Source organism: Haliaeetus albicilla, chromosome 13 (genome assembly GCF_947461875.1).
Source record: "Haliaeetus albicilla chromosome 13, bHalAlb1.1, whole genome shotgun sequence".
In the NCBI taxonomy this organism is placed as follows: domain Eukaryota; kingdom Metazoa; phylum Chordata; class Aves; order Accipitriformes; family Accipitridae; genus Haliaeetus; species Haliaeetus albicilla.
In genome coordinates this window covers 42,590,276-42,614,247 of record NC_091495.1, presented here as the reverse complement: position 1 = coordinate 42,614,247, position 23,972 = coordinate 42,590,276, and the positions used below count along the sequence as shown (strand labels likewise).

Genomic DNA, 23,972 nt, shown 5'->3' with positions numbered 1-23,972 from the left:
CACCCTATTAGCATCTGGTTATACCAAATGTAGCTCTGCCACAAATGGGTCATGTGAATCTGTCTGTTGTATTGCTGATAGTAGCATCTCTGTATTTTAAAGGGTATATGCTTGAGCCAGACCCAGATAAGAGACCTGATATTTATCAGGTCTCCTACTTTGCATTCAAACTGGCAAAGAAGGAATGCCCAGTCCAGAATGTCCAGGTGAGTAGCAAAGGAGTGGACTGATACAGGGCTTTGTGGGAAGAGACCAGGGGTGGCAATTGGTGAATATTGAGTATTCTGCCGTATTCTGTTGGTTGTTCTCCAGTCCTGTAATTAGGAGGGTCTGTCTTCTTTTTTTCTTTCTTTTTTTTTTTTTTTCATAACTAGCAGTACTGTTTGGGGTTGGGTTTTGGGGGATGGGGGCAGGAATCGGGGTTTTGTTTCATATGTTGTTTATTTCTGTTTGTCCCTGATTTACCTCCTCACCCAGTTACCAGCATGAGGCCAACCAAGAGATCTTGTGCACGTGAACATGGAAAATTAGGCCATGCTTGTGAAACTGATTTGATGTTCAGGCACACTTATTGCATGCATAATTTGTGCTGCAATTGGTTTTAAACATAGCAGTTTTGTCTGCTGTCTGGCTGGGACTAGCCAACTTGCATTTGAACCACATCAGACCTTACACAATTACCTGCCCCTTCTTAGTGTATCTTTATAGACTTCAGCTGAAAAAATAGAGTTGACAAGTATTTTCTTATGGTGTTAGGGACATCTGTGACATGACATTTTCTTTTGTTGTTTCCAGGTAAGAAGAAACCTTTTTTTTTTCCCCCCCCAAGTTTAGGTGGTTATTTATGGTCTTTCTGAATAAGACATGGTTTTAGTACTATTGTGCCTGTATTTTTTATAGCAGTATTAATAAGTATTGCTGCTATTGTCCCCAGGTTGTCTTTTAAAAATACCCGGGTTGTGCTACGAAGCTTTGTGTTCGGATTCCACGTGTAGTAAATGGTCAAAAAGCTGAACCGTATTTTTCCCTTGTAAAGACTATCCCAAACTACTGTCTTCTCATGACATTAACATTGAGGGCATTGTCCTGTGTCCAGCATGAGGAATAATTGCTTTGGGGATCCCCCAATATCCCCGTTTCATTGTGATGCTTTTGCAAATTTTTTCTGACTCTGTTTTCTGCCCTCAAAATACAAAATTCGGTGTTTTGGGGATCTGCAGAACTCTCCGATCCCCGCTAAACTCCCAGACCCGGTTAAAGCAAGTGAAGCTGCTGCAAAGAAGAGTCAACCAAAGGCCAGGTAAACACCTCTCTATTATGCTCAGCCCTCTCTCTTTTTATTGTCTGTTGTCTTTCTGCTGTTTATTAGGAAGGATGCTTGGTATATTTAGCTGCTTCCTTGTGGGCTTACATTTACACATGGAGACAAACATTGCAGTCCTGAGGCTTTTGCTTCAACGACATAAATAACCATTGATCTAATTGATCTGAAAGGCAGAAAATGCAGATATTGGGGGAAATTTTTCTGCATGGTGGGGGTGGGACTTTGACGATGCTCAGCGTGACTCAACATCTAGGCTTTTTGTACTGAAGACATTGCTTGATGGCAGCACTTGAAGTTCATGCACTTAGATGAATCTAGTGTGTCATCCATCTGGAGGCAGTACCTGGAGTACCTGAGAGCAAAGTCAGGAGAAAGACTGCAGCTGGCCTGCAGTGGGCCTGGAATTGGCCCGGAGACCATGAGTCTGCTGAGAAACTGCACTGGGGACTATTGCTGTTTGAGTTTGACCCTCGGCAGATGATAACCTGATGCAGTCATTACTGTATGAAATTGCTGTGATTTCTGCAAGAGTCCTACAATTTCTTCGGGGCGGGGGATGACGACGACACAGGGGGTGGGGAGCAGGACAACACACAAAAGCCCAACCAGTCTGTATCTGAAGAGCCCAATTAGTGGGGAAACCACTGTACTGCTGTGGTTTTCTCCTCTCCTGCTGCTGCTTGCACTGCTTATGATACTGTAATTGAGACTTGTAAATTCTGTTGGACAAAACCTGTACCTTATTTTACTGCAAAATGAGCAGTACAGCAGTGGGCACTCTAAAACCAGCAGTTTTCTTCAGACTCTGAAATAGGGCGTCTTTCCTCCTGTCTGTCAGTCCCAGGAGTCTGCTTTGTTTGTTTTTATAATTGAGTGCAGCTACTCTCACGTTAGTAGAACAACTTGATATCTAACAAGCAAATGTATCCACAGAAGGGCAGGGTGGTGTCTGCCTGCTTGGCTCTGTTGCTGTGAATTTTTGGAGCTCAGTAAATATCAAGCAAAGATCAGAAGACGTCCAATGACCTGATTCTGTAGTAGATGTACTAAAGTTAAGTTATGTCTAAAGATGGCAATTTAGACAACTCTGCCCAAAGGTACCGGCTGCTCTTAAGCTAATTTATGTCCTTCATCTGCTCATCTAGAGTTCTAAGTGGATTTAAACAATATTTGTAGCAAATATTCGAATGAGTTGAGTGATTTTGACAAGTTCCAGCTGTCCAGCAGGAGAAGATGCCACAATTGGCAAAGTTGTCAAAACAATAGTGTCAGGTTAATTGTTGTGAATGCATCCGTTTAAGTTTTACTAAGCTTGCAGTTTTCTGGAAAGGGTTGATGTGTGTGTCTGGATGCGCACAAATGCTTCACCTTTATTAGTCACATACTGCTAAAGTATGGATGAGTTTTTAAACCCCTACTGTGTCTTCCATGCACCAACTGTCAGGCAAACAAAGACTGTGCTCTTCCTTTTATTCCTTTCCTTATTTTGTAGGCTGACAGATCCCATCCCTACGACAGAAACTTCCATAGCACCTCGCCAGAGACCTAAAGCAGGACAGACACAACCCAACCCTGGAATTTTACCCATTCAGCCAGCCTTGACGCCTAGGAAGAGACCCACGGCTCAAGCAGCCATTCAGGCACAAGGTGAAACCATGATCCTTGTGTGGTGCTTTCCTGCCGGGCACTGCATACTGCAGAGCTGTGGTGCATGTTGTTGTAATGGATCTGTCTTTCCTCCCCCTGCCCTTACTAGTTGCAGGACCTGCTACCCTGGGCAGTGGTCAGCCTTCACTACCTGCAAGTGTCCCCCAGCAAAAAGCAGCACCTCAGCAGGCTCCAGCACAGCCACAAGCCAAGCAGGCACCAGCTCCACAGCAGGCCTCGCAGGCACAGCCCCAGGTCCCTTCTACTCAGCCACAAGCCACACCTCAGCATCAACAGCAGCTTTTCTTGAAGCAGCAGCTTCTGCAACAGCAGCAGCAGCAGCAGCAGGCTGCCTATTACCAGCAGCAGCAGATGATGCAAGCTCAGCAGGTAGGTGTGCATGGCCGTGTTTGTTGCATACTTACCGTGCTAGAGGTCTGCAAGGCCGTATCTTTGCGTTTATGGCAAGTGCCCTGTTTTTTTGGGGGGGATACATGCAGTTTTTAGGCATTTTCCAATGTGTCTAATGAGATTTTTTGCTACGCAAGGCTGGCATTTTTAACTGTCAACGTGGAAGGCCTTGGCATAGTTTTGTCATGTACAAACATAAAATAAGCAATGCTGGTTAAGTTTTTACAGCTCTAAGTGTTTTAGGGTCTTGAGGTCAATGCTCAACTGATGAGCAGAGGGGTACAATTTCTCTTCTGCTCTCTTTGTGGTACAAGAAGCCTGGCATGCCTTTTCAACGGTAAGATTCAGGTCTGTGAATGCATGAGGAGTTAGATGGGATGTGTCTAGATGACGGACTTGCGTGCTTAGCTTAGGTCTTTATAGCAGCACAGATCTCTGCTAAAGCATATTTAACAGTGGAAGCAAAGGGACAGTGAATCTTCCTATCTTGTGGAAAGGTTTGGAATTGATAAAAATGGAGAAAGGAGTTTGAGACCACAGGACAGTCTGTGCCATGGGACCCCCATACAGGCAGGTGTAACACAGAAAGGATCTAACGTTAGACCAGAAGGCCGTTTTCCACCACTCCTTTGCAGATGGTCTCCAAACCATTGCAGCCTATTACTGCTTTGCCACTTGCAGTGGCTGTAACTGTTCCTGTGACAGACCCTGAGTTCTGGTGGTGGTACCCCTGTTCCCAGCTGTGCAACAAGTGGCTCAACAACTGGTTGTTTCCCAGTTCCCAGTGATGCAGCAAGGAGCGCCAGCACAACAGCAGCTGATGCAGAACTATTACCAGCAGCAGCAGCAGCAACAGCAGCAGCAGATGATGGCCCAGCAGGCAGCAATGCAGCAGAAGACAGCAGTAGCAGCGGTTCAGCAAAAGCAACAAGCCCCGGCGCCACCGCAGCCCCAGGCCCAGCAAAGTGCAGCCCAGCCAGTGCAGCCACAGGAGCAAGTGGTAAGAGCCTTGCGGGAAGGAGTGGGGCAGCAGGATTTGGAGGACTGGCAAGTGTTCTCCTGCCAGGTCCTATATGCTGGGAACACCCCAGCAGGGTGGCTGGCTTTTCAGACCCACAGAGCCCAGGTAAATGGTGCTCTAGGGCCTGCTGGCCCCTAGTGCATTATTACTGAGTCGCACGTGTCGGCACTAACCTTGCTGCCTCAGACACACGTGTGGTTGTTTGGATTGCTCTTTCCAATGGGATGATGGACTCTGGAGTTGTGCTCTGGGTCCATAGAAAGAAGATGAGTAAATGATGAGTAGAAAGCAGATGAGAAGATATTCTCTCTATCCTTCCCCTGTCAAATTGTCCTAGAAGATGCGATAAACTCTTTGAAAAGTTATTTGTACTCAACGCATCAGGATGGGCACCGGGCAACAGAACTACTTTATGTTGCTGCTTGTTTGGAAAACTTCCATCTTGTATTCAGGGCTCTGATGCAAAGAAAGGTGCAAGCAGCCTTCCTGGTTGTTTTTGGCATTAGGATAACTTTTTCCTTTAATGAATACTATGGAAAGGAGACTTTTCAAAGCACTGTATCTAAAAATAAATAAATAAATCGGCCACTTTACCAATCATCTGAACAAGTGTCCAAAATAAATGCTCTTTACTTAATGGAAAATACGGCTGTCTGCAACAGGGAAATAGCCAGCTGTCCACAATGTTAAAGGCAGGGGAGCTGTGCCAGAGGGCAGGATCCCCATTGCCAAAGTGTCTCTGCAGTACCTGTGGGAGGAAGCTGTGCCTTTTGCTTTCATTCCTGTGCAATTCCCTCCACTCTTGCTTGTTTTTGGGAGTGCAAAGGGATGTCCCTAACTCTAGTTGAGTGTTGGAAAGAAAGCATGTGCAGGCACCAGACAAGGGGAAGCTGCCTGGTATTTTGCTGTACCAGGTTGCACGTGTGCAAAGCAAACAGTATCTGATAACAAACCACTTCAGGTACACAATGTTTGAGTCCAAACTAAGGGCAATTTGTGCTTGCTTGTTCATGAATTGCCAGTTATTCAGGGCCTAATTAATCTCTTGAGCATGCTTCCTTTAAAGTGACATCAGAAATTAATTTGACTAATAGACTCCATAAGCCAGTGACCTGAGCAATGCTGGGGATGCATTGTTTGTTTTGCTCTCTGGTGTGTCTTGGCACTCTGTCATATTCACCCCCTTTTCTTTTATATTAATTTTCAGCACTAAGCTGATTGTTAGGGTAGGTGACAAGCTTGGAGCTGTTGTGTTCCTGGTCTTGTTATTCTTTTGCTGAACGACCTGGGGCAAGTCAGTTTATTGAAATTGGTGGGAGATTTTCAGTGCATGCAGACAGGTTTTGGATGGTACCCATTATTACCCTGTTCCTTTTAGAGGAGAAATGCCTGAAACAGAGTATTGAAGTGCATCTCTTAAAGAGCTTTGCTGTGATTCACTAGCACAGAAACAGTCTTAATTTTATTAAATCAGCTAGATTGAAAATTAGCCTTATCCCCCTGGAAGGCTGATCAGAATGGACGTGTCTGGACACTTCTCCACTCCTGCAGCAGTCAGGCGGGAAAAAGCAGTGGTTGGCTCATTTAAAAAACGATAGTGATACATGGTCTCTACAGAGCAGAGTCACTGAGCAGAAGATACCAAGCCAGGACCCATCAAAACCTTTTCATGTTGTGAGACTTCAGCTTAATAAGCTCTGAATTCATTTCTGTGGCGATTTCGGCACTGCTTTTTTATTTCTCAGCACCAAATGTACTGTTCTGCAGTGACCTATATAGCAAGATGTAAGGTGGGTGCATCAGAAGCAGTCAGGTCAGTTTGCTTCTCAGCTGCAGTGAATTAGTCTGCCTGAAAATGCCAGATGAAAAGCAAGACAGCTAACTACTTTTTTGCCTTGTCCCACTGTAGTTAAGCACCACACGGGGGACATAACTCTTTTTCTCATTGCCCTCTTAGGTCTTTCCAAGTCTTTCATCTGTCTTCCTTGGTCAAAAATGGCCTGGGATGATATGGGATGGGGAACAGGGAGCTAGGGCCCAGGCAGTGAAGGTGATGTTCACAGCTTTCTGCTCTTTGCATTCTAGTTTTCCTGCTTTAAATCCAGCCATTATACTTCACTGACAGACAAATTTTGAAAAATCGCATAATTGGACGGGATGCTGTTGTTTATCACTACAAAACAGTATTTCAAGTATTTATGGGTTTGCGAGTTTAACACAAGAGTGAGGTAATGGAAAAATAAGATCAGTCTGAGGAAACCCCTTGAACTTTCTAGAGGGTTTGTGGCTGGGCTATCTTGGCTTACACCTAAACCAAACATGCCTGTTTTTCTCCTCCAGATTTTAATGATAAATGTTGCTCCTGTGGTCCTCGCTGGTTGTTTTGTTTTGTTGTTTGTTTTTTTGTTTTTTTTTTTTTCCTCCTAATAGAAATCTAAGAAAGCTTCTTGCACAAGATTTCTGCAGAAGACCTGTATTCCTTTAGGGATTTGACCCCAGTCACACATCTGCTGGAAGAAGCGCTGCTCCTCACCTTACCCCACTCCTTGTGTCCCTATGACAAGACTCCTGCACACTATGATCTTGATTTCTTTTTTTTACCTCTGTCCTGGATCTCAGCCTCTTTACCCATGAGCAAGTTTGAGACCAGCTAGCCTTTAATGACAAGCACTAATAGAGGCTTTGCCTCCAGAGTTACACCATAGAAAGGGGGAGAAAGTCTCTGCTTGTGCAATTGTAGTAATCCTGAAACAGTATAAATCTATGAATTACCTCCTGCCCCCGATTCTTTTGTTGGTTTGTTTTTTCCCCTCCAGACTATCCCCAATCCATCACTTGAAGGTCAGATCCTCCAGCATATAGCCATTTTTTCATCATGGCTGTTGTTCCTGAACAAGGACGTACCATTTTACTTTTTCTCCTAGATGCAGGCACAAATGAGGCAACAGCAAAAACCTCAAACCACGCCCCCCACAGCAGTGCAAGGTCAGAAGCTGGGCTCTCTCACCCCTCCGTCCTCTCCCAAGACGCAGCGTGCGGGACACAGGAGGATTCTGAGCGATGTGACCCACAGTGCGGTTTTTGGGGTTCCAGCCAGCAAGTCTACCCAGCTTCTTCAGGCAGCTGCTGCTGAAGCCAGTCTCAATAAGTCCAAGTAGGTGGCTGGTCAGTTGGTGTCAAAGGGTATGGAGGGGAGGGGGTAGATGAGGCTCTTCAGAGATTTCCTAGGTAGCTAGGAAATCAAGCTCTGAGATGAAGGTAGGCAGCAAACTCTGAGGTTTAAATTAGTCTTTGCCTTCCCAAGACAACAGTTTAGGGCTTGGTAGAAAGTTGCTGAAAAAATTCCCCAAGGGCAGAGGTCCTCTAGTGCTTCTGTGCTCCCCAAAAGCTAAGCAAGCAGCGTGTTCCTCTGGATTACAAAAGCTGGTGTTGTTTCAGCTGTTCCACCAGTAGCCCTGGTGCATGCTTCACGCTTGCTGCTTAGCATCAGCGCTTCCCCAGGAGTATTTGCTAGCTCACTTTTATAGTGCCTACAGGCAGGAAGCCTCCACGTGGGCAATGCAGAAAATTGTTTCAAATGGGATGCTTATGATGCTTGTTTTAATCCCTGACACCAGGATGCTCAACTAGATTAAGAGTAGATAAGGTTAATTGGTCCCAGGTTTCTGGGTATGCAAGTACAATAACTTGTGCTGAGTGTTTTAAGTAGGAAGTAATTATAATGCAGTAGCTTGGACCAGCTCGTAGTGCTGGCCAGAGGATTTCAGATGGGTTGTTAATGACTGTTGTTTGGTTGGGATGATCACATCCAGATCTGCTTCCACCACACCCTCGGGTTCCCCAAGGACCTCACAGCAGAATGTCTATAACCCGCCTGATGTCTCCACGTGGAATCCGTTTGACGATGATAACTTCTCCAAACTCACAGCTGAGGAGCTGCTGAACAAGGACTTTGCAAAGCTAGGTGATGGTAGGTTCATGGAGGTGGTTTAATGCCAGCCCAGTCTCAAAATGGAAGACGGCATGGAAAGATGATGCTTTTGGTCAGATGCTGCTGGGGTGCTGCCATATTATCATGGTCCTCTGTGCCTGTTAGAGCTAAATCCTTCCAATTTCCCTTCTCAGTCCCTGTCCTCTTTGAGCAATTACAATTAAATGAGTATGATCCTCAAAGGTAGAGGTACTAACTGCTTTTAAAGTGGCCTTGATCACTTGGTTGTAGAAGCTACAGTTTAAACTCTGCTTCACCTGCAAGGTATGATTTGCAGGAAGGGGCTTAAGTCACATGCTGGAATAGAGTCCTAAAAAATCTAGGTAAGCAACCTACCTTTGGAATGGAAGTTTTTCCCCTAAAACTGCATCTGGCATTTCAGGGAAAGCTCCGGAAAAGATGGGCAGTTCCACAGAGAACTTGATTCCAGGTTTCCAGCCGGCTTCATCTGCAACCCAGGCAGATGCATTTGGTGGCTCTTCCTTCACTGCTGGATCAGGTGAGTTTGTGAACATGTCCTATAGGACAATACCTTGGACAGTACTGCAGAAAAATGGCAACTCTTTGTCATAGCCTCTTTGAAAGGAAGGTAAAACTGATATAAATTGAGCTGGGCCTTGGCACTGAGAACTGCAGGATAGGGTTGGCACTTCAGTAAAGAAGGGAAGGTAGGAATGGCTCACGTACTTGTCACAGTTGGGTAGCAGAGACAGGAGGCACTGTCTATAGGCAAAGGTGAGGCTTTTGGTGAGGGAAGAAACTAAGTGAGCCTCTTAAGTTCGCAAGAAAGCTTCTTAACATGTTAAAGTTCCATGCAGTTCATAATTAGAAGTAAAATATAGAGTGTGCAATAAGGGAATTGGAGTCAGAGACATCGGTCAGACGTGCTGGAGGATATTCCTTGCCTGCAGTTGTTAGGCTGTATGAAGCAGGGGAGCAGGGATAATAACTTCTCTGCTGCAGAATGAGGAGAATAGCAGACACAGGAGTGCGCAGGGAAAATCCTCAGAGGAGAGCATGGTTAGTCTCATAATTGACATGTTAAATGGTGAAGGCAAGAAGTTTTGCACTGGCTGTGCTGTCTGGGTCCAGGGGCCAGGAGTCCTTGGCTGGTCTAAGGAGCTTTTCGGCAGGGGCCTCTGCATGCGTGACCTTGTCTGGTGCCTCCTTTGGTACTTTGGGTACCAAGATTTTGCCATGAGAAGCCCCTTCTGTGCCGAAAAAACTCTGTGAGTGCTGCTTCTTGTTTCTGTTTCTTCAGCATCAATTCTCACTGAATGCAGCAAAGACCTGCCAAGCACAGTATTGGAAAACTGCTTTCAGGAGCCCTAAATGCAAGTAATCCTCTCCCCTGTCTTCTGTAGCCTTTGTTACTGGTGACAAATGCAACTGTTTGATGCTTCCTCATGTAAGCGCACCAACCCTTGGTGAGAGGAGTCCTGGGAAGAGACTGAAGAATCCTTTGTGGGGCAAGAAGTGACAAATGCATTTACGCTTATTTCTATTTATAAAGAGAGATTTAGAGGAGCTTATAACTGAGCTTGGTATTGTTGACTCTTACCTGAGAATTAAGAAGTTGAAGTCCATGACGCAAGAGTGCTCTAGGGGGTTGCTTTCTGAGTTTGTCCAGCTGTTCAGTTCCCTGTGAACAGTTTATGATGTTCCATCAGTCTTTGTGGAGTGATGTTGAGTAGCAGCAGCTCCAGATTCAGCTGTAATGTACCTTCTGCAAAGCCTGAGAAATATCTGCACATTCCGGGCTTTCTGGACACCGTAACATTCAATTCTTTTAGTAGTTGTCTTTAAAATGTGCCCCTTGACTTTCCTGTCCTGCAGTTTGGCATAGGAAGGTGTCTTGGAAATTCTTTTGGTGCTGGCACTGGGCTGGGCACTTGAAGTCCTTTTCTTTTTCTTTCCTCATAGATAGGAGCCTGTCTGATGCAAGATGCTGTATCTTTTATTTCAGACAAAGAGGCCCAACATGGGGGCTGGCCTGCTGTGTGTCCTTTGTTAAGGCATTTCACCTTTTGTGCCGCTGTAAAGCGAGATAATAGTACTTCCCTTTCAAGGAATGTTTTGAGATCTGTGGGTTAAATTGTGTTGGAGAGCTACATGGTAATGGTTGTTTGGTTTTGGATTTTTTTTTCTTTACACTAGCAACATAAACTTGTTCTGAGCGTGGATGCGTGTGTCGTTCTTGTCAGGCTGTAGCTTGGACTCTGTAATATTGAGCAGTGTCTGTGCTGAGATTTTGCTCGATGCTTTCTGCTTTTCTCTCTTTGTTTCATTCTGCCTTTTGTCTTCCTGGTTAGCAGCTGAAAAAACGAAAGACGTTCTGAGTTTGGACACTAGCCCTCCTCTTCTGACTGTGCCTGATCCTTTCATTCCTCTCCCGTTATCCGACACGCCAGGTAACCAGAACTGAGTTTATGGAGGGGGGCAGATTCTTGTTGTTTGTTTTGTACTCTTAATCTTTCGGTTCTATTTCTAGGCACACCTGAAATCCTGGGCCTCAGTCAATGGTGCTGGGTACTGATAAGCTCTGCTGATCTTAGTGGTAGTAATGATGTGTAGTGCTTTCTGCCATTGAATATCTGTGTGTTGGTGGGAGCGGTGCTGAGCACAAGAGCCCTTAGTTTTCATGGCAGACCCTAGGGTTATCATATTTTTTTCTAATGACAACAATGTTGGTGTCTCTAAAGGTTCAGTATTCAAAGCCAAAAATAATCACTGGGTAATTACCTGTTCTGACCTAAGCCATTTTCAAATTGGTCTCCAACTTTGAAAGTGTAGTTTTTATTATTGTGAATCTTTCTTTCCTGTAAGAGTCAGTGTTTCTTTGGCTTCCAAGGTCTATTGCAAATGCGTGCTTCATGTGAAGCACAAGTTAAGATGTAACCTTTTCTGAATTGGCAAAATTTTCTGGTGCAGTTGGTAGCTATTTCCATTTACTTTGCAGTACTACTTAAGTCTTTCCTGTGTGCACATTTCTGACTGCAGCAGCCAACACTTTTTAGCACAAGATTATGTAAGTACTTAGGAGCTTATTTGCAAATCAGTGGATTTGGAATATGGGAATGTTTTTATCTTGGAGTTTCTCTAAGCCCTCTGGTGAATGTGTGTGACAGGTCCCTTCTTGTCAGCTAGCCCCAGAGGACAAATGCTTGTTACAGCTCTCACCCTTGTCCTTAGCTCAAGCTGTGGATTATTGGTGGTTTGACAGTAGAGGACCCAAGCTTCAAAACGACATGCTTGTAAAGATGGCATCTCTCCATGGAAAGTTAAGCAATTTGGGGAAAAAAAAAACAAAACTATTTTTTTCCATAACTCTGTGGAACTTGCTTCCTTTTGGTTGATGCTCAGAGAGCATGAGAAATGTGTTTTGGTTCAAAAGGGTTTTATTCATAGATGCTGCAGTTCGAGAAAAGAAGCAGAACTGTCTCTCCTCTGTGAGCGCTTGCCAGGAGCTGACCTGCCCAGCTATAATTTGAAAAGAACCTACAGGAGGCAGATGACTGCACGTTTTTCTCTGCCCACCCACCCCCCTCCCCCAATGCTATTGGAAGCATTTGGTTTTCCTGACTTGAAGTCTGTTGGCCCAGACTACTATTTAATCCTCTGCCAGCATGCTCAATGCATACAGTTGCACACCAAGACTGTTGTTTTCCTTATTGCCTTCTGCATTTTGATACAGCACAACCATACGAAGCAGCAGTTGCAGCCTTAGCAGTGGGAGCTCTGAAATTCTTTATAGTACAGAAGCCACTGCAGAGCAATTGCCTTTCAACCCTGCCCGTGGGTGCAAATAATCAGAGCAGCACTTGTCTGCAGTTTTTGTGGTGCCAGGTTGCTTGTCCCACAAATCTGTCCCTGACCAGTTGTGTATCTTTGCAGGCAGGTGCTAAACCTTCTTTTGCTAATCTCTCTGCCTGCATGTGTCTGGTCCTACTGAGTTCAGTGGATCTCATTCCATGGGGGCAAAGCCGTGGGCAAGGGCATGCAGGAGATCTGGCTGTGTTGGCTTCCTGCAGGTTTCTGCAAAGACATCTCTTGAATTTATTTTTTTTTTTTTTTTTTATTTTTAACATAAATGTTGAGGCCATGAGCTCATGAATGTTTTCAAGGAGCAGAGCTACAGACTTATCCTTAGCTTTGAAAACTGAGAGGGGTTATCTGTGCTTGTAAATTCAACAGAAAAGATAAAAATCCTGGATTTGGGCTTAGGTTTTCAATCTATGTGTTTTATCATGCAGAACAGAGTTGTCTTTGTTCTTCTGTGTCTGTGTTACCTGGGCAGAAACATCCCCAGAGCAAGCAGAGAGGTCTTGGATGAGAGGGATGTGCTGACTTGCATGTGAAAGGCATTCTTTTTGGTGTGCCCCTCGGGTCAGTAGAGCTGGGATTGACTTTAGTCTCTTAGTATATCAGCATCTCCAGTTGCACATCTCCAAGCTGTCTTAGTTTTGTGCAGAAGCAGATGAATTTTTGAATGCTTGCTAAATATTTGCGTTCTGTTTGGAACATTTTTATTTCTGAGAAGACCTTGATAGTGAATCTCATTGCTTTGAAAACATTTTACGTCTGTCTCTTTATGGACTGGGAGCATGCATAGCCCTTTCAGAAGTAAAAGCGTGAGTCTTTACCCCTTGGTTACAAGAGCAGTGTTGTTCAGGAAGGCTTTTAGTACAGGCATAAGTGAGGCTTTGATTTGGTATTTTCCCTATTTGTCATACAGAGCCAGTTTTGTTGGCTTTCTGTGCTCTAAACTCGTGACAGCTGAGGGTCTGGCTGAGAGCTCAGCTTCTTTTTTTGCTTAAGCCACAAACTTGCTCCCTTTGCTGGCACCTGAGGGTGCAGGTGGCATCACTTGAATGTTGGCCAGAGACTTCCTTGAGCTTTCCTACCTTTCCTCTGTTTGCTTGGAAGGACAGATGAGCCCTTCTATCACAGATTCCTGAGAAACAAGTAAATGATGCTTAACACATGACAAATAGCCATAGGGTGCATCCTTAGACAGCCTAAATATGTTCAAATGGAGGAGCGTACTGCCATGGAGCTACAGCCAACAGATATGGCTTTAAGTATGACTGCTTGCTTGTAGGTTTAGCAAGATCACACTTTTGGTTTTGTGTAGTCAGTTAAATGTGTACAGCAAGGACAAACCTTGGACAGCAGGTTCTAGCAGACTATCCTGTTTGTGTGGATCATGGCGCTGGAAATGCATAATATCCTAGAGGAGGTTGTTTTTTCATTTGTTGTGGGTGACAAGCTTTGCAGTAAGTGTGTCCAGAGAACAGGTAATGTAGTACCCTATAGAAGGCAGAAATACCAGCTCTGGACAGCAATCAAGTAGAAGTAGGATGGTTTTCAGTATATTCCTCCTTCTCCAATGTGTAATGGCTGCAATTCTTAATGGAATTGTAACTAGTAAGAGATGCTGGCAAGAGGGATGTAAAAATATGGCAAAACATCTGTTAAAATAAGGGAGAATTAAATATTCATGCTGAAAACATTTTTCCTTGTGCATGTATAGGAAAGTGAGCCAAGTTCTTCTTAATAAGCTTATTGCAGGCTTCACTGCTGGTTAATCATAATAGAGTATTTGATCAGAATGGTAATTTTTCTGCTACATGTGGCTACTTAATGTCTATCAGTATGAATTTAGCTCATGTGGGCATGGGAGGCTAAATTTTGCACAAGGTATTCTAGAGAGCTGAAATTAAATGGACTTATGAAGCTTCAAGGCAGATCTTTTCCTTTGTCATTGAGGCTTTGCTCCGTGAATAGTCCCAAGTCTAAAGTTTTTACACCTGTTATGTACAGCAGGATTTGTTTCTTTTGACTTAATTTCTATTGGCATGAATGAACTTTGGGCTCAATCCTGAAAACCTGCTTTGCAGAAGTATTTAATGAGAGGTTTCACCCAGAGCATGTGAATACTTCTGCTTTAGCCCACATCCCTTATTAACCACTGAAACTAAAATGCTTAAGCGCTGTCTTGATGTAGTTACCCGCACTCTTCAGACATCCATTAGTGTCAGGAAAGGTTTTAGATATATCCTCTTTACTCTAGAAACATCTGCTCAGATAAACAAGTTTTTGAGTAAGTGAAGGGTGGATCCAGTGCAATGCCCTCTGAGATACTGCCAAAAATACTCTTTTCCAATTGTTTCAGGGTTGGTTGGTTTGTTGGGGGGGGGGGGTCTCCTCCTTGCTCTAGTTCCAGATAAATGTTGTTCTCCCAGGTGGCCTGTGCTATCAGCAGTCCTGGCTTATTCTCTCCTCTCTGCAGAAAGAGGAGAGAGATGAGGTGGTGGGTTGGCAGCAGAGCAAGCAAAGAGCTGTTGTTGAGCAGCGGCACTGAGGTGTGAGAGCTGAGAAAAAGAAGCTCTGCTCCTCCATGTTACTGGATGGAGGACAAACTCCCCCGTGCTGCAGATTGCACCGCACTGATTCATGTGCGAGCCAAGTCCATGTGTGTGCAGGGTGGTGGTACTGGTGGCCTCTGCACATCAGTACTGAGTACAATACTGTCTTTGCACAATGAGTCAGTCTTTGTTACCCCTTTTCAAAAGAGAATGGATCATTCTTTGCGAATTTACACAACCATTTACTCCCTGCAATAATTCAGCACCTTGGCTGCAGCTGACACAAATGTGTCTTTAGTGTAGTTAGTTGTTTGAAGAACAGCAACATCAAGCGGCCTCTGCGACATTGTCTTGCCCGTAACAGAAAGTGAGATAAGAGAAATTCCATGTCCAGCACAGCTAAGTAAACATGCAGACATAGCTGGGGAAGGAAACACAGGCCAAGAAAGCACGCCTGTGCCATCTGGGCACACACTGGATTCTCATTTTTGATGAAAAGGCAAACAGCATTGCTTATTAAAGAGTCATTGTCATGTTGGAGCTCTCCAAAGCTTTTAAATAGCACTTTACAGATTATTTTTGCCTTTTTATTTCCTTCAAATACTCACAGACTTGTGTGGTTTTACATTAGCCTGAGAGGATGCTTATCAGGGCTAAGGAAGTAGGTATCTTGCAGTGCAATTTCGAAACAAAATGCATCCACACCCTTGGCCTGTTTCTAGAGCTAGCTATCAAAAACGTGTGGTCCTGATAACCATTCTGCTCAAAACATAATTAGCTTCAAAAGTAGGAGTTTTAAACAAAACTGGATTTTTCTGATTGTGTTCTAATGTGTGGCCTTCAGGAACTGGGTTTCCAAGCTTTCTCTGCAGGGTGCTAAAGCAGGATTGTGAGCTGGAGGTGAGTTTCAGCCTATTGCAATGTTTGAAGAACTGGAAATGGGAAAGAATCGTGAAGTGTTGAGATCAAATTGCTGAAGCTGGCAGTTTCTAGCACCTGGAAACATGAGCTAGGACTCAAACCATTGACATTCTTGTCAAAACACACAAGTTGAGCTGCTTTAACAGGGCCACTATTGCTAATGTAGGAGGGCTCTTTTATTTTTTTTTTTTTGGCACAAAATACTTGGTGACATGTTTTTCATCAGCATAACTCTCTCTACCCCAGGCCCATCAATTCTGAGAAGATAACTGTATGCTCACCTATGTCAGGGTGTTTATAACAACTGTAAAAGAAAAACTATATTTCTAATGAGAACTTATATTTGTTCCAAGGTGACCCATTGAGATAAAGTAATTGCAGACATGCACAAACACATATTGATGTGTACTAACGATCTGAGTTTACATCTTGAGTTGGAAGAATGCAGAAGGGGAGCTACTCATCTAGTAACTTGATGAATTAATTGTCATATTATTAACTGAGAGTATAATATAGTGTCTTGATGATTAGGAGCAGCAAAGCTGACAGACCACTCGATTACCAACTAAATGAGTGTAAATAGTATCTAGTGTTGTTTCTGTCTGGGTTTTGAGTTTCATCCAAAGGGATATTATTTTACAAATATTTGAGATCTTGAAAGTTAAACTAAAGTTTTTTGATTTTTGACCTCTTAAGGAGCCACTGTTAAATGTTGTCCTACTATTCTCTGTGGTTTTTACCAAGTCACGTGCGTGTGTATTTAAAGCATGCCAATCACTGTTTTTTTTTTCCTTCTCTTTCTATTTGTGCTATATAAGAAACAATTCATTTTCACAGAAACTCCATTAGGAAAATTAAAGTCCAGTGCCTTCCCTTGATTAGTCAAAGTCCTCTGTTGCTGAATAATGTGCAGGGCTTCCTTTAATCTCTAATACTTGATTAATCAATAGGCAGAAATCTTGGAGTGACTAATCTATACCTACCTTGGTAATTTGCCCTCCCACTTGCAGCACAGTTGACTTGGCAGGATTTTTACAACCTTGTCTTTCTTTCTCAGTTGACATCCGAAGAAAAGAACTCTGCTGTGTGCTCTATTGAATTGTCTTTCTTTTTGCTATTCCTCCACAGTACATGAGTGAGTAACATTCTTACTGTATGCAGTGCCTGGCTGGTGGACTTCTTTGGCTTTGAGATGTTGCATCTTGATCGTTCAGTGTGTTACCAACTTATGACGGATTTTTGCCCTCTGTTCCCTTTTTAACTTGCAAGTTTCTCAGGAATCTTTATTTTTTTCTAATAGCCTGCTCTAACTAAAAACCCATTTGCTTCCCTTGTCTCTTGATTTATATTTTTTTCATAACTCTAGTCCTTCTCAAAATGCTTTCTGCATATACTTTGTTGCTTAACAGGTATATCGCCAAGTATAAATGCAGCATGCTAACTTACAGTCTTTGGCAGTGGTGGTGTTGCAGATGCAAAATCTGTGCAAATTGACTAATTGTAAATCTCAAAAATCAGATGTGTGCATGTGTTAGAAGGGATCTGAAGAAAAAGGTCAAAATGTTCTCACTGGATTGTCCAAAGCTGTGCTGCTCAACCGATGCGTGGGGTTCGAACTTGCCTTCTTGTCCCATGATAGAAATGGATAATTAATTCTGCTAATGCTATATGGCATTACTTCCTTCTTAGGTTGGTGCAAATCAGAGGAAAGGCTCTTGCTTTTATTCCCAGAGGAAGTGATTTGGTTTTCCAGTCTCGGAAGCTACCAACATCTACCATTTGGGGATGCCTCTGAGAGCTGTTAGCTGTAGGCTCTTGCTTTGCTTTTTCTGCAGTGTGTTTTGCTTACTCTGACTATGATGGGAAACCATCAGTAATTTCTTACTGTAAGGAACTGGGAACTTAGGAAGAATGTGAAACATTTGTCTAAAGGCTGCAGTATGTGGCTGGGCTTTAGCTCTGGAAGGGGTTGATAGGGCACTTTTTAATCCCCCCTGCGTGCTTTTAAGCTTAGACACCTTCTTAAGACTTGCTAATGAATCTTGCCTACTCCACCAGTGTCTCTACTAGCTGATGCAAAGCCATAGGAAACTTGCTGCCATCCTGTCAGGACTGAAAATGGGCTAAGTAGAAAACCCGACAGAAAATGAAATACCAATGGTCAGATCAATCCTGAATCTGAATCAACCTTACTTTCCCTGTGACCTGGAAAGCATCTGGCAGATTTTCTGTAGGCTGTCTTGGGAAGAGGATGCCTCCTCATGTGAGAGCACAGTTATCAATTAAAGCACATGTTTCCCAGCTAAAGTTTGATAAAAGCCCTTCTTGACAGCCCTGCAGGAGCTATATGATATAAAATATTATTGTATTGGGTTACATTTTCTTAACCTTGTTTATCCTCATGCTTGTTCATATCTCTACATATGAATAATCTGGATATGTCTATTGGATTTGAGGCATGATACTATAAAATACTGAATTTAACTGCATGTTGATTGATACAGGATGTGTTTTGTCCTGTCATGTTCCAGTCTGAGCTCTATACAAGCACAAAATTAATTGCAATGGGGCCTGAAACTGCAGCATAGCAGAAGTTTTTATTTGTTTATTTCTTGTTCCATTGCTGTTTGCTGCATAACTGATCTTCTTTGCCATCATGACCACTTCTAAAATGCAGCTTGTAATTGTGTGCCCACATGCCCGGAGAGTCACAAGAAACTGGTACTGTAGTGGCAAAACATCTCTCTGGTTTTCCTCCAGCAGAAGATCTTTGCTAAGGGGATGGCAGATGTGAGACGGTGTTCTAGAGAAGTCCATACCTGAGGCTGTAGCCTTCATCTCTTTCTGCAAATGGCAGATACAAGCTGCATGCTGTTTGCTTTACTGGTGGAGCCCGTTCTGCAATTGATGATCTCTTCGTATATGTGTGACTTGAAACTGTTGCGTTTGTACAGATTCCCGAAAATGAGGCTAGTTATCCCAGCTTTTCCTTTTCTTGCACTGCTGTGTTTCTTACTCGGTCAAATTATTTAGTATTGCTGGCTTCTCACCATCTCAACCATGGCTTCACTTGCAGGTGAAGCAGCTTTTCTCTTGGAAATCAAAATTAAACTTCTCCTAGAGAATTCCCTTGGTAGCAGGACCCAAAACGCATTTTGGTATCATGAGAGGAGCCTATTTTTTCTTTCTAGGTCTGCATATAGTTAAACTGCAGCTGCCTAATGTTCATGCACAGGGAAACAGTCTAGTGTGCAGAAGATACCCTCTTTGAGTTACTGCTTTGATCATTGGAGCTATGGTGAAGCAGAGGCTTAAGAGCTGGGTTTATTTGCCACAGTGAAGGCATGTAGTGTTCTTGGACTTGAGTGTCTGATGTGGATTCAGAAAAACTTCCTTTAGTGTTTTTGTAGCGTGTCACGCTAAAAAGAACAAACCTAACTCTTGTAGAGAAGGTATTCCTGCTGACTAATGCAGAACCATGTTTTGCGCTGGGCCTCCGCTAACTGTTCCTTTGCTCCTAGTTGAACGTGAATTTCCCACCACTTAAAGCGACTGCTATTCCTTTATCTCTTATTCCTACCAGTTAGTACAAGATGTAACACAAAACAGAAACCAGGGAAATGAACTGCTAGGCCTCAAAATTGAATGAGGCATCTGATTTTTGTTACCTTTGTTATCTCCTTTCTCATTCATCCTGACACCTTCTTGTTTTTGTGGACCTCCTCAGCCTCACTCAAAAGCTATAAAGTTCCTTTTGATCATGACCTAAGAGATGCAGTGGCTATCTGTAACAGCATTGGCATATTAGCACCAACAATGAAGGAAATGAGAAGGGAGATCTCGTGAGACAAGTAACAAAATAAGACAAAGAACCACTGACAGTCTAAAGCTTTGCATAAAACCAATTGAGCCCAGGGGGCGGGAGGGAAAACTAACATGTAGAGAGAAGAACACCATGTTTATTCTCATAATTTCTGCATGTTTAAAAAGTGTGAGTGAGCTCAATAGGCATCTTTCTAGTACCTGACCAAAAGGCAGTTCTACTGTGTTAAATGGAAAGTCTGCAGTAATGAAAAAGGAGGAAACTTTGGAAAAGTAAGGCTGAAGGAGGGAGACTTCAGGGAGCAAGACACTTGGGATCATAAAAGGAATGATATATACTGTATATATGGGTTTGAAGATACAGGTTGATGCAAGCACCTTGGGAAGAGCTGGGCATTGGCAGACAGGCCTTCTGAGTCTGCCTTTAAAGGAGTATTTTAGGCCTGAATCACTAAAAGGTGAATACATTCACAATGTACATACATGTCACTTCATAGGTTAAAAACTTCATTTCAGAGTAGGAGCCGAAACCAATTTGAAAGTGCCCAACTCTGAGACAATCCATAATTTCTCCCACAGTTATGTGCTGTGCCTTGCTATATGGATTAATTGATTTAAAATGCTGTTTCAGTCAGCTGTACCCTGGGTTGGATACCTGTTATTTTACTGCCTCCTTTCTGGGAAAAGGAATTGAGCATGTTCCCTGTCATCTTGTCCCCATGTCTCTCTCCTGTGTTGTGTTATGTTTTCCCAACATGCTATAATCAGTTCCATGCTTCTTAGCCCCCTTTTGATAGCATCAACACCTCTTTCTGTTGCCAGGCCCCTGCTCCCAGCCTCTCCGTTCGTGTGAGGAAAAAGCCCCTCTTTGTACAGCTGAGAAGCCAAGGATGATACCTCTGCAGCTGGGGTGCATTTTCTTTGGGAAATCCAGCCTTTAAAATTGAGTATTCCTCATAGAGGTGGGAAGGTTTCAAGTACATTCAAAGCTGCTGTTCCCGTCAGGATTTTCCTTTCGGCTGACCTTCTTCAGGCCTTTAATGGTGTAACAGCTGCCTCTTGGGTTGCTTTTTAGGTTTCCTTGCCCACCTGGTTGCTTTAGTGTGTTGACTTCTGAAGTTTTTTGTGGGGAGTACAATTTGTCCTGCTTTGAATAAATAGTTCTAAAGCTGCTAGGCTATTTTATTATTTATATAGGGCAATAAAAAAGATTTATATTATTACCGTGTATGTAACAGTGCAACTAAAGCTTTTCTTTGGCTTTCTCAGCATGGTAAGTCTTTTATACAGCAGTATTCCAGAGCCTGTGCTTTTGTGCAGTTGTGAGCATGTTTTCTTTGGATAATAAATAATAACACCAGCCTTTGAACTCAAAACATAAAAGATAGATGTAAAAATTTTGTAAAGGTATAGCTGTGGCAGGGCCACAGCTCATTCTAATGTTAGATTATAAATGCAGTCATTTCAACAAGTTGAAATGGCCAGATTTGTCTGTGTAGAGCAAATTTTATCAGTGGTGTTCTACTGAAGGTGATTACTTCTAGCAAATCCTGAAAATGTTCTTCATCTTGTTCTGTGAAAGGTAAATAATTAAGCTCATTATTGATAAACCTGGTTAGTATGATTGCAAAATCACTCATCCACCAGATTAATAATTGAGACTAACTTTTTGCCCAGGCTATCTGGATTTCTTTGTGGGAAGGATGATGGGAACCACAGGAGTTGTACTGCTGAGAATGACGTGTCTCATTTGAAATGTGATGTTTGAAATAATTAACTAGGCAGCTGTTTAACCGAAGGACAAGTTCTGATGTCTGGCACTGTAGTGTCTCAATGTTTTCTGGTTTTGCTCAAGGTCTTAAGGGCTGTAAGTATTCCATTCTTGAGCAAATTAATAGGGGCATTGTATACCTAGCTCTAGCATTTTGGACTTCCGATCATCTCTTCCATTTCTTCTCATTATACAAAGACTTCCCCAGCGTAGGAAGGTGAGAAGGGAAAAATTTGCAGGTTTGTTTTTGTTTGGGTTTTTTTTAATTTGATTTTCAGTGGGTCATGTTAAGCTTTTGTGCTTTGGCTAGGAGTGAAAGAACTCCATGCTATTTTACAGCGGCTCCTTAGGGAGAGCAGTGCATAGTGGGTGAGGATGTTCTCAGTTGTCTTAGGTGACCATGACCAGCTGGTGAACAGCTGCCCTCATATATCTAAGTGATAGTGTTATTTGCACGCAAAATTGTGCAGATGCTCTTCTGAGGCTGACACACTGGACTATGAGCCACTGAATTGAGCACCTGATTAATGTTGTCTTTTCTTGTTTTTTTTGTTTTTGGTTTTTCTTTTCTTTTTTCTCTGTTGCCTGCCTTCCTCCTTTTCCCGCTTAACCCAGAAAAACTCATTGAGGGACTCAAATCTCCTGAGACTGCGCTTCTGCTCCCCGATATCCTGCCTCTCGCTGACCCCTTCGGTAGCACATCAGACGCTGTGAATGGTAAAAATAACTCAGGGCACCTCCTCTCCTCTGTCTTACATGGCATGTCTGGTCCTGCATGATAACTCTGCGTGTTTACCCCCACCGGCCTCTCAAAACAGCTGCTGATGTTGGTGAAATGCAATGTGATAGGAAGTTACAGATTATGCTGAGACAGATCTGCCTTTTCTCCATGAGACTAGCCTCTGAACAGCGAAGACTTGGTATTTGCATTTAAAATCTAGGCTTACTGATTTGGCTCAATAACATGGCATGGTTGTACCTTATGTGTTCTTCTGGTCTTGGTAGAAGGAAGTTAACTGTTGACTGAAGGAAAAGATGCAAAAGATCCCTCCATTTCTGCTGAAATGAACTGAAGGACTTCATGTGTAACCATGGCCCAGGCACTGAGCCTGTCTGTGTCTCCATCAACCCTCAGCAGGATGAGGACAGCATTGCCTTAGACCTGGGGCATATGCTGAGAATAAATGTGCTAGGCTGCTATAAGCCCAGATGCAGCAGGCTCCAGGCAGTATAAAGATTTTGGAGTGTTGCAGAATTGTATTTTGATCTACTTGCCAAATGTACAGAAGACTAATAACTGCAGGCTGCTGTTAGTTGCAATCAGCTGCTTTTGTGGTTTTGGGTACCAGCCAGGGTCCCCTGGCTAGCTGGTTGCAACCTTGTAGCTTTGAATAGAAAGGTAGGAAATGAGTCACTTTAAATAATAAGACTTTTTCTGCCTTTCACAATTTCTGGCAGTTGTCTGAGTACTCTTAGATAATGATCCTGCAAATCACACACACTGCTATGCAAACAAAAATATTCATTAATCTCTCTTAAGTTGGCTGACTAGACCATTTCTGGTCCTAGCATTTGAGTGCATCCTTGTTCTTTAACTTAACTTCTTGGTTATTACCCTGATGTTGGCCCTTGAGAAAGAGACACAGATAAGCATTATACCTGGCTGGTATGACTATGACAGTTACCCTCCATGTCTCTCCCCCTTCCATTTATGGTTTCTATAAAAAAAATCTTTCTATCCAGCCTTTGTAAACATCTCCTTTTTTATCCACTTCATGGACATCAACATTAGATGATACTGAGAACTGGTCTTTTCAGTAAGATGTTGAGTTCTAAAACTTTATCACCTCTCTGTAGGGTCTGCAATCTTTGCTCCACTGGGCAATCAAAATGAAAAAAGATCCTACAACTTGGCTTTTTACAAGCCTAACTGGGAATATGCTAAGGGCTCCACAGTAGGTATTTTAATGATCTGTTACTTCTAATGCAAGGGGACTCCTTCAAGGTCAGTGTTTTCCTTTTGCTGGAATAGGATCTTGCAAAAGCTTATAGTTATTTGCCCAGCCTCTGGCCTTCTGCTTAGCTGCAGGGCAGGCATTATTAACCTCCCATTCCACCCTCTGGATGTTTCACATTGGGCTTGCACAACTTAAAATAAATAAATAAAACACAGAAAAACCCAACAAACACTAATGTGTTACAGTCTTTCCTCATGATAAAATTAATATCAGTCTAACTTCAGCCTCTTGTTGCTGCCAGTATAGCTGACACATATTAAAGGGTCACTAAAGGATTCAGACAACTGCCGCCTTAGTTCTTTCTTATGCTGTGTCTTGCAAACTAACCTCTGGCTTCTTCTCTGCTCTGGTATTTTGCACATTTGGAAAGGAAAACCTGACGTAGCTGTTGAGAGTCTCATACCAGGCCTCGAGGCTCCATTGCCCCAACGCCTTGTGTCACAGACGGAGTCAGTTGCCTCCAACAGAACAGGTTGGTGAGGCAGAAGGGTGTCGGGGGGTAGGGATGCATCGTACTGGTGTGGGCTGTGTAAATCAGAAAGCACTGTCCGCTTAAACATAAGCATCTCTGCTGCTTTTCCCACCAGTGTAAACTGGGCTTGTAAGTGGATTCTGCATGGCTCCTTGAAGGTCAATGTTACTTGTCTCCTTGTGAAGAATGGCACAGTGTTCTTTCCA

The 23,972-nt window shown here is 43.2% G+C and overlaps 1 protein-coding gene across 15 annotated transcripts in view; it reads left to right on the top strand.

Annotated features, from left to right (window-relative positions):
• AAK1 (AP2 associated kinase 1) overlaps positions 1 to 23,972 on the top strand; it is an 87,430-nt gene that overhangs the window by 42,742 nt on the left and 20,716 nt on the right. For 3 of the 15 annotated variants that reach the window (XM_069801195.1, XM_069801209.1, XM_069801204.1), the window contains exons 9-16: positions 103 to 206; positions 1,221 to 1,300; positions 2,817 to 2,971; positions 3,081 to 3,361; positions 4,161 to 4,382; positions 7,328 to 7,557; positions 8,216 to 8,373; positions 8,777 to 8,893. In XM_069801195.1, the coding sequence (XP_069657296.1) occupies positions 103 to 206; positions 1,221 to 1,300; positions 2,817 to 2,971; positions 3,081 to 3,361; positions 4,161 to 4,382; positions 7,328 to 7,557; positions 8,216 to 8,373; positions 8,777 to 8,893 (1,347 nt within the window). Of the gene's footprint in view, positions 1 to 102; positions 207 to 1,220; positions 1,301 to 2,816; positions 2,972 to 3,080; positions 3,362 to 4,160; positions 4,383 to 7,327; positions 7,558 to 8,215; positions 8,374 to 8,776; positions 8,894 to 10,706; positions 10,806 to 16,740; positions 16,819 to 21,891; positions 21,994 to 23,664; positions 23,767 to 23,972 lie in introns of all 15 variants that reach the window. The other 12 variants (XM_069801207.1, XM_069801205.1, XM_069801194.1 and 9 more) reach the window with 9 other exon arrangements.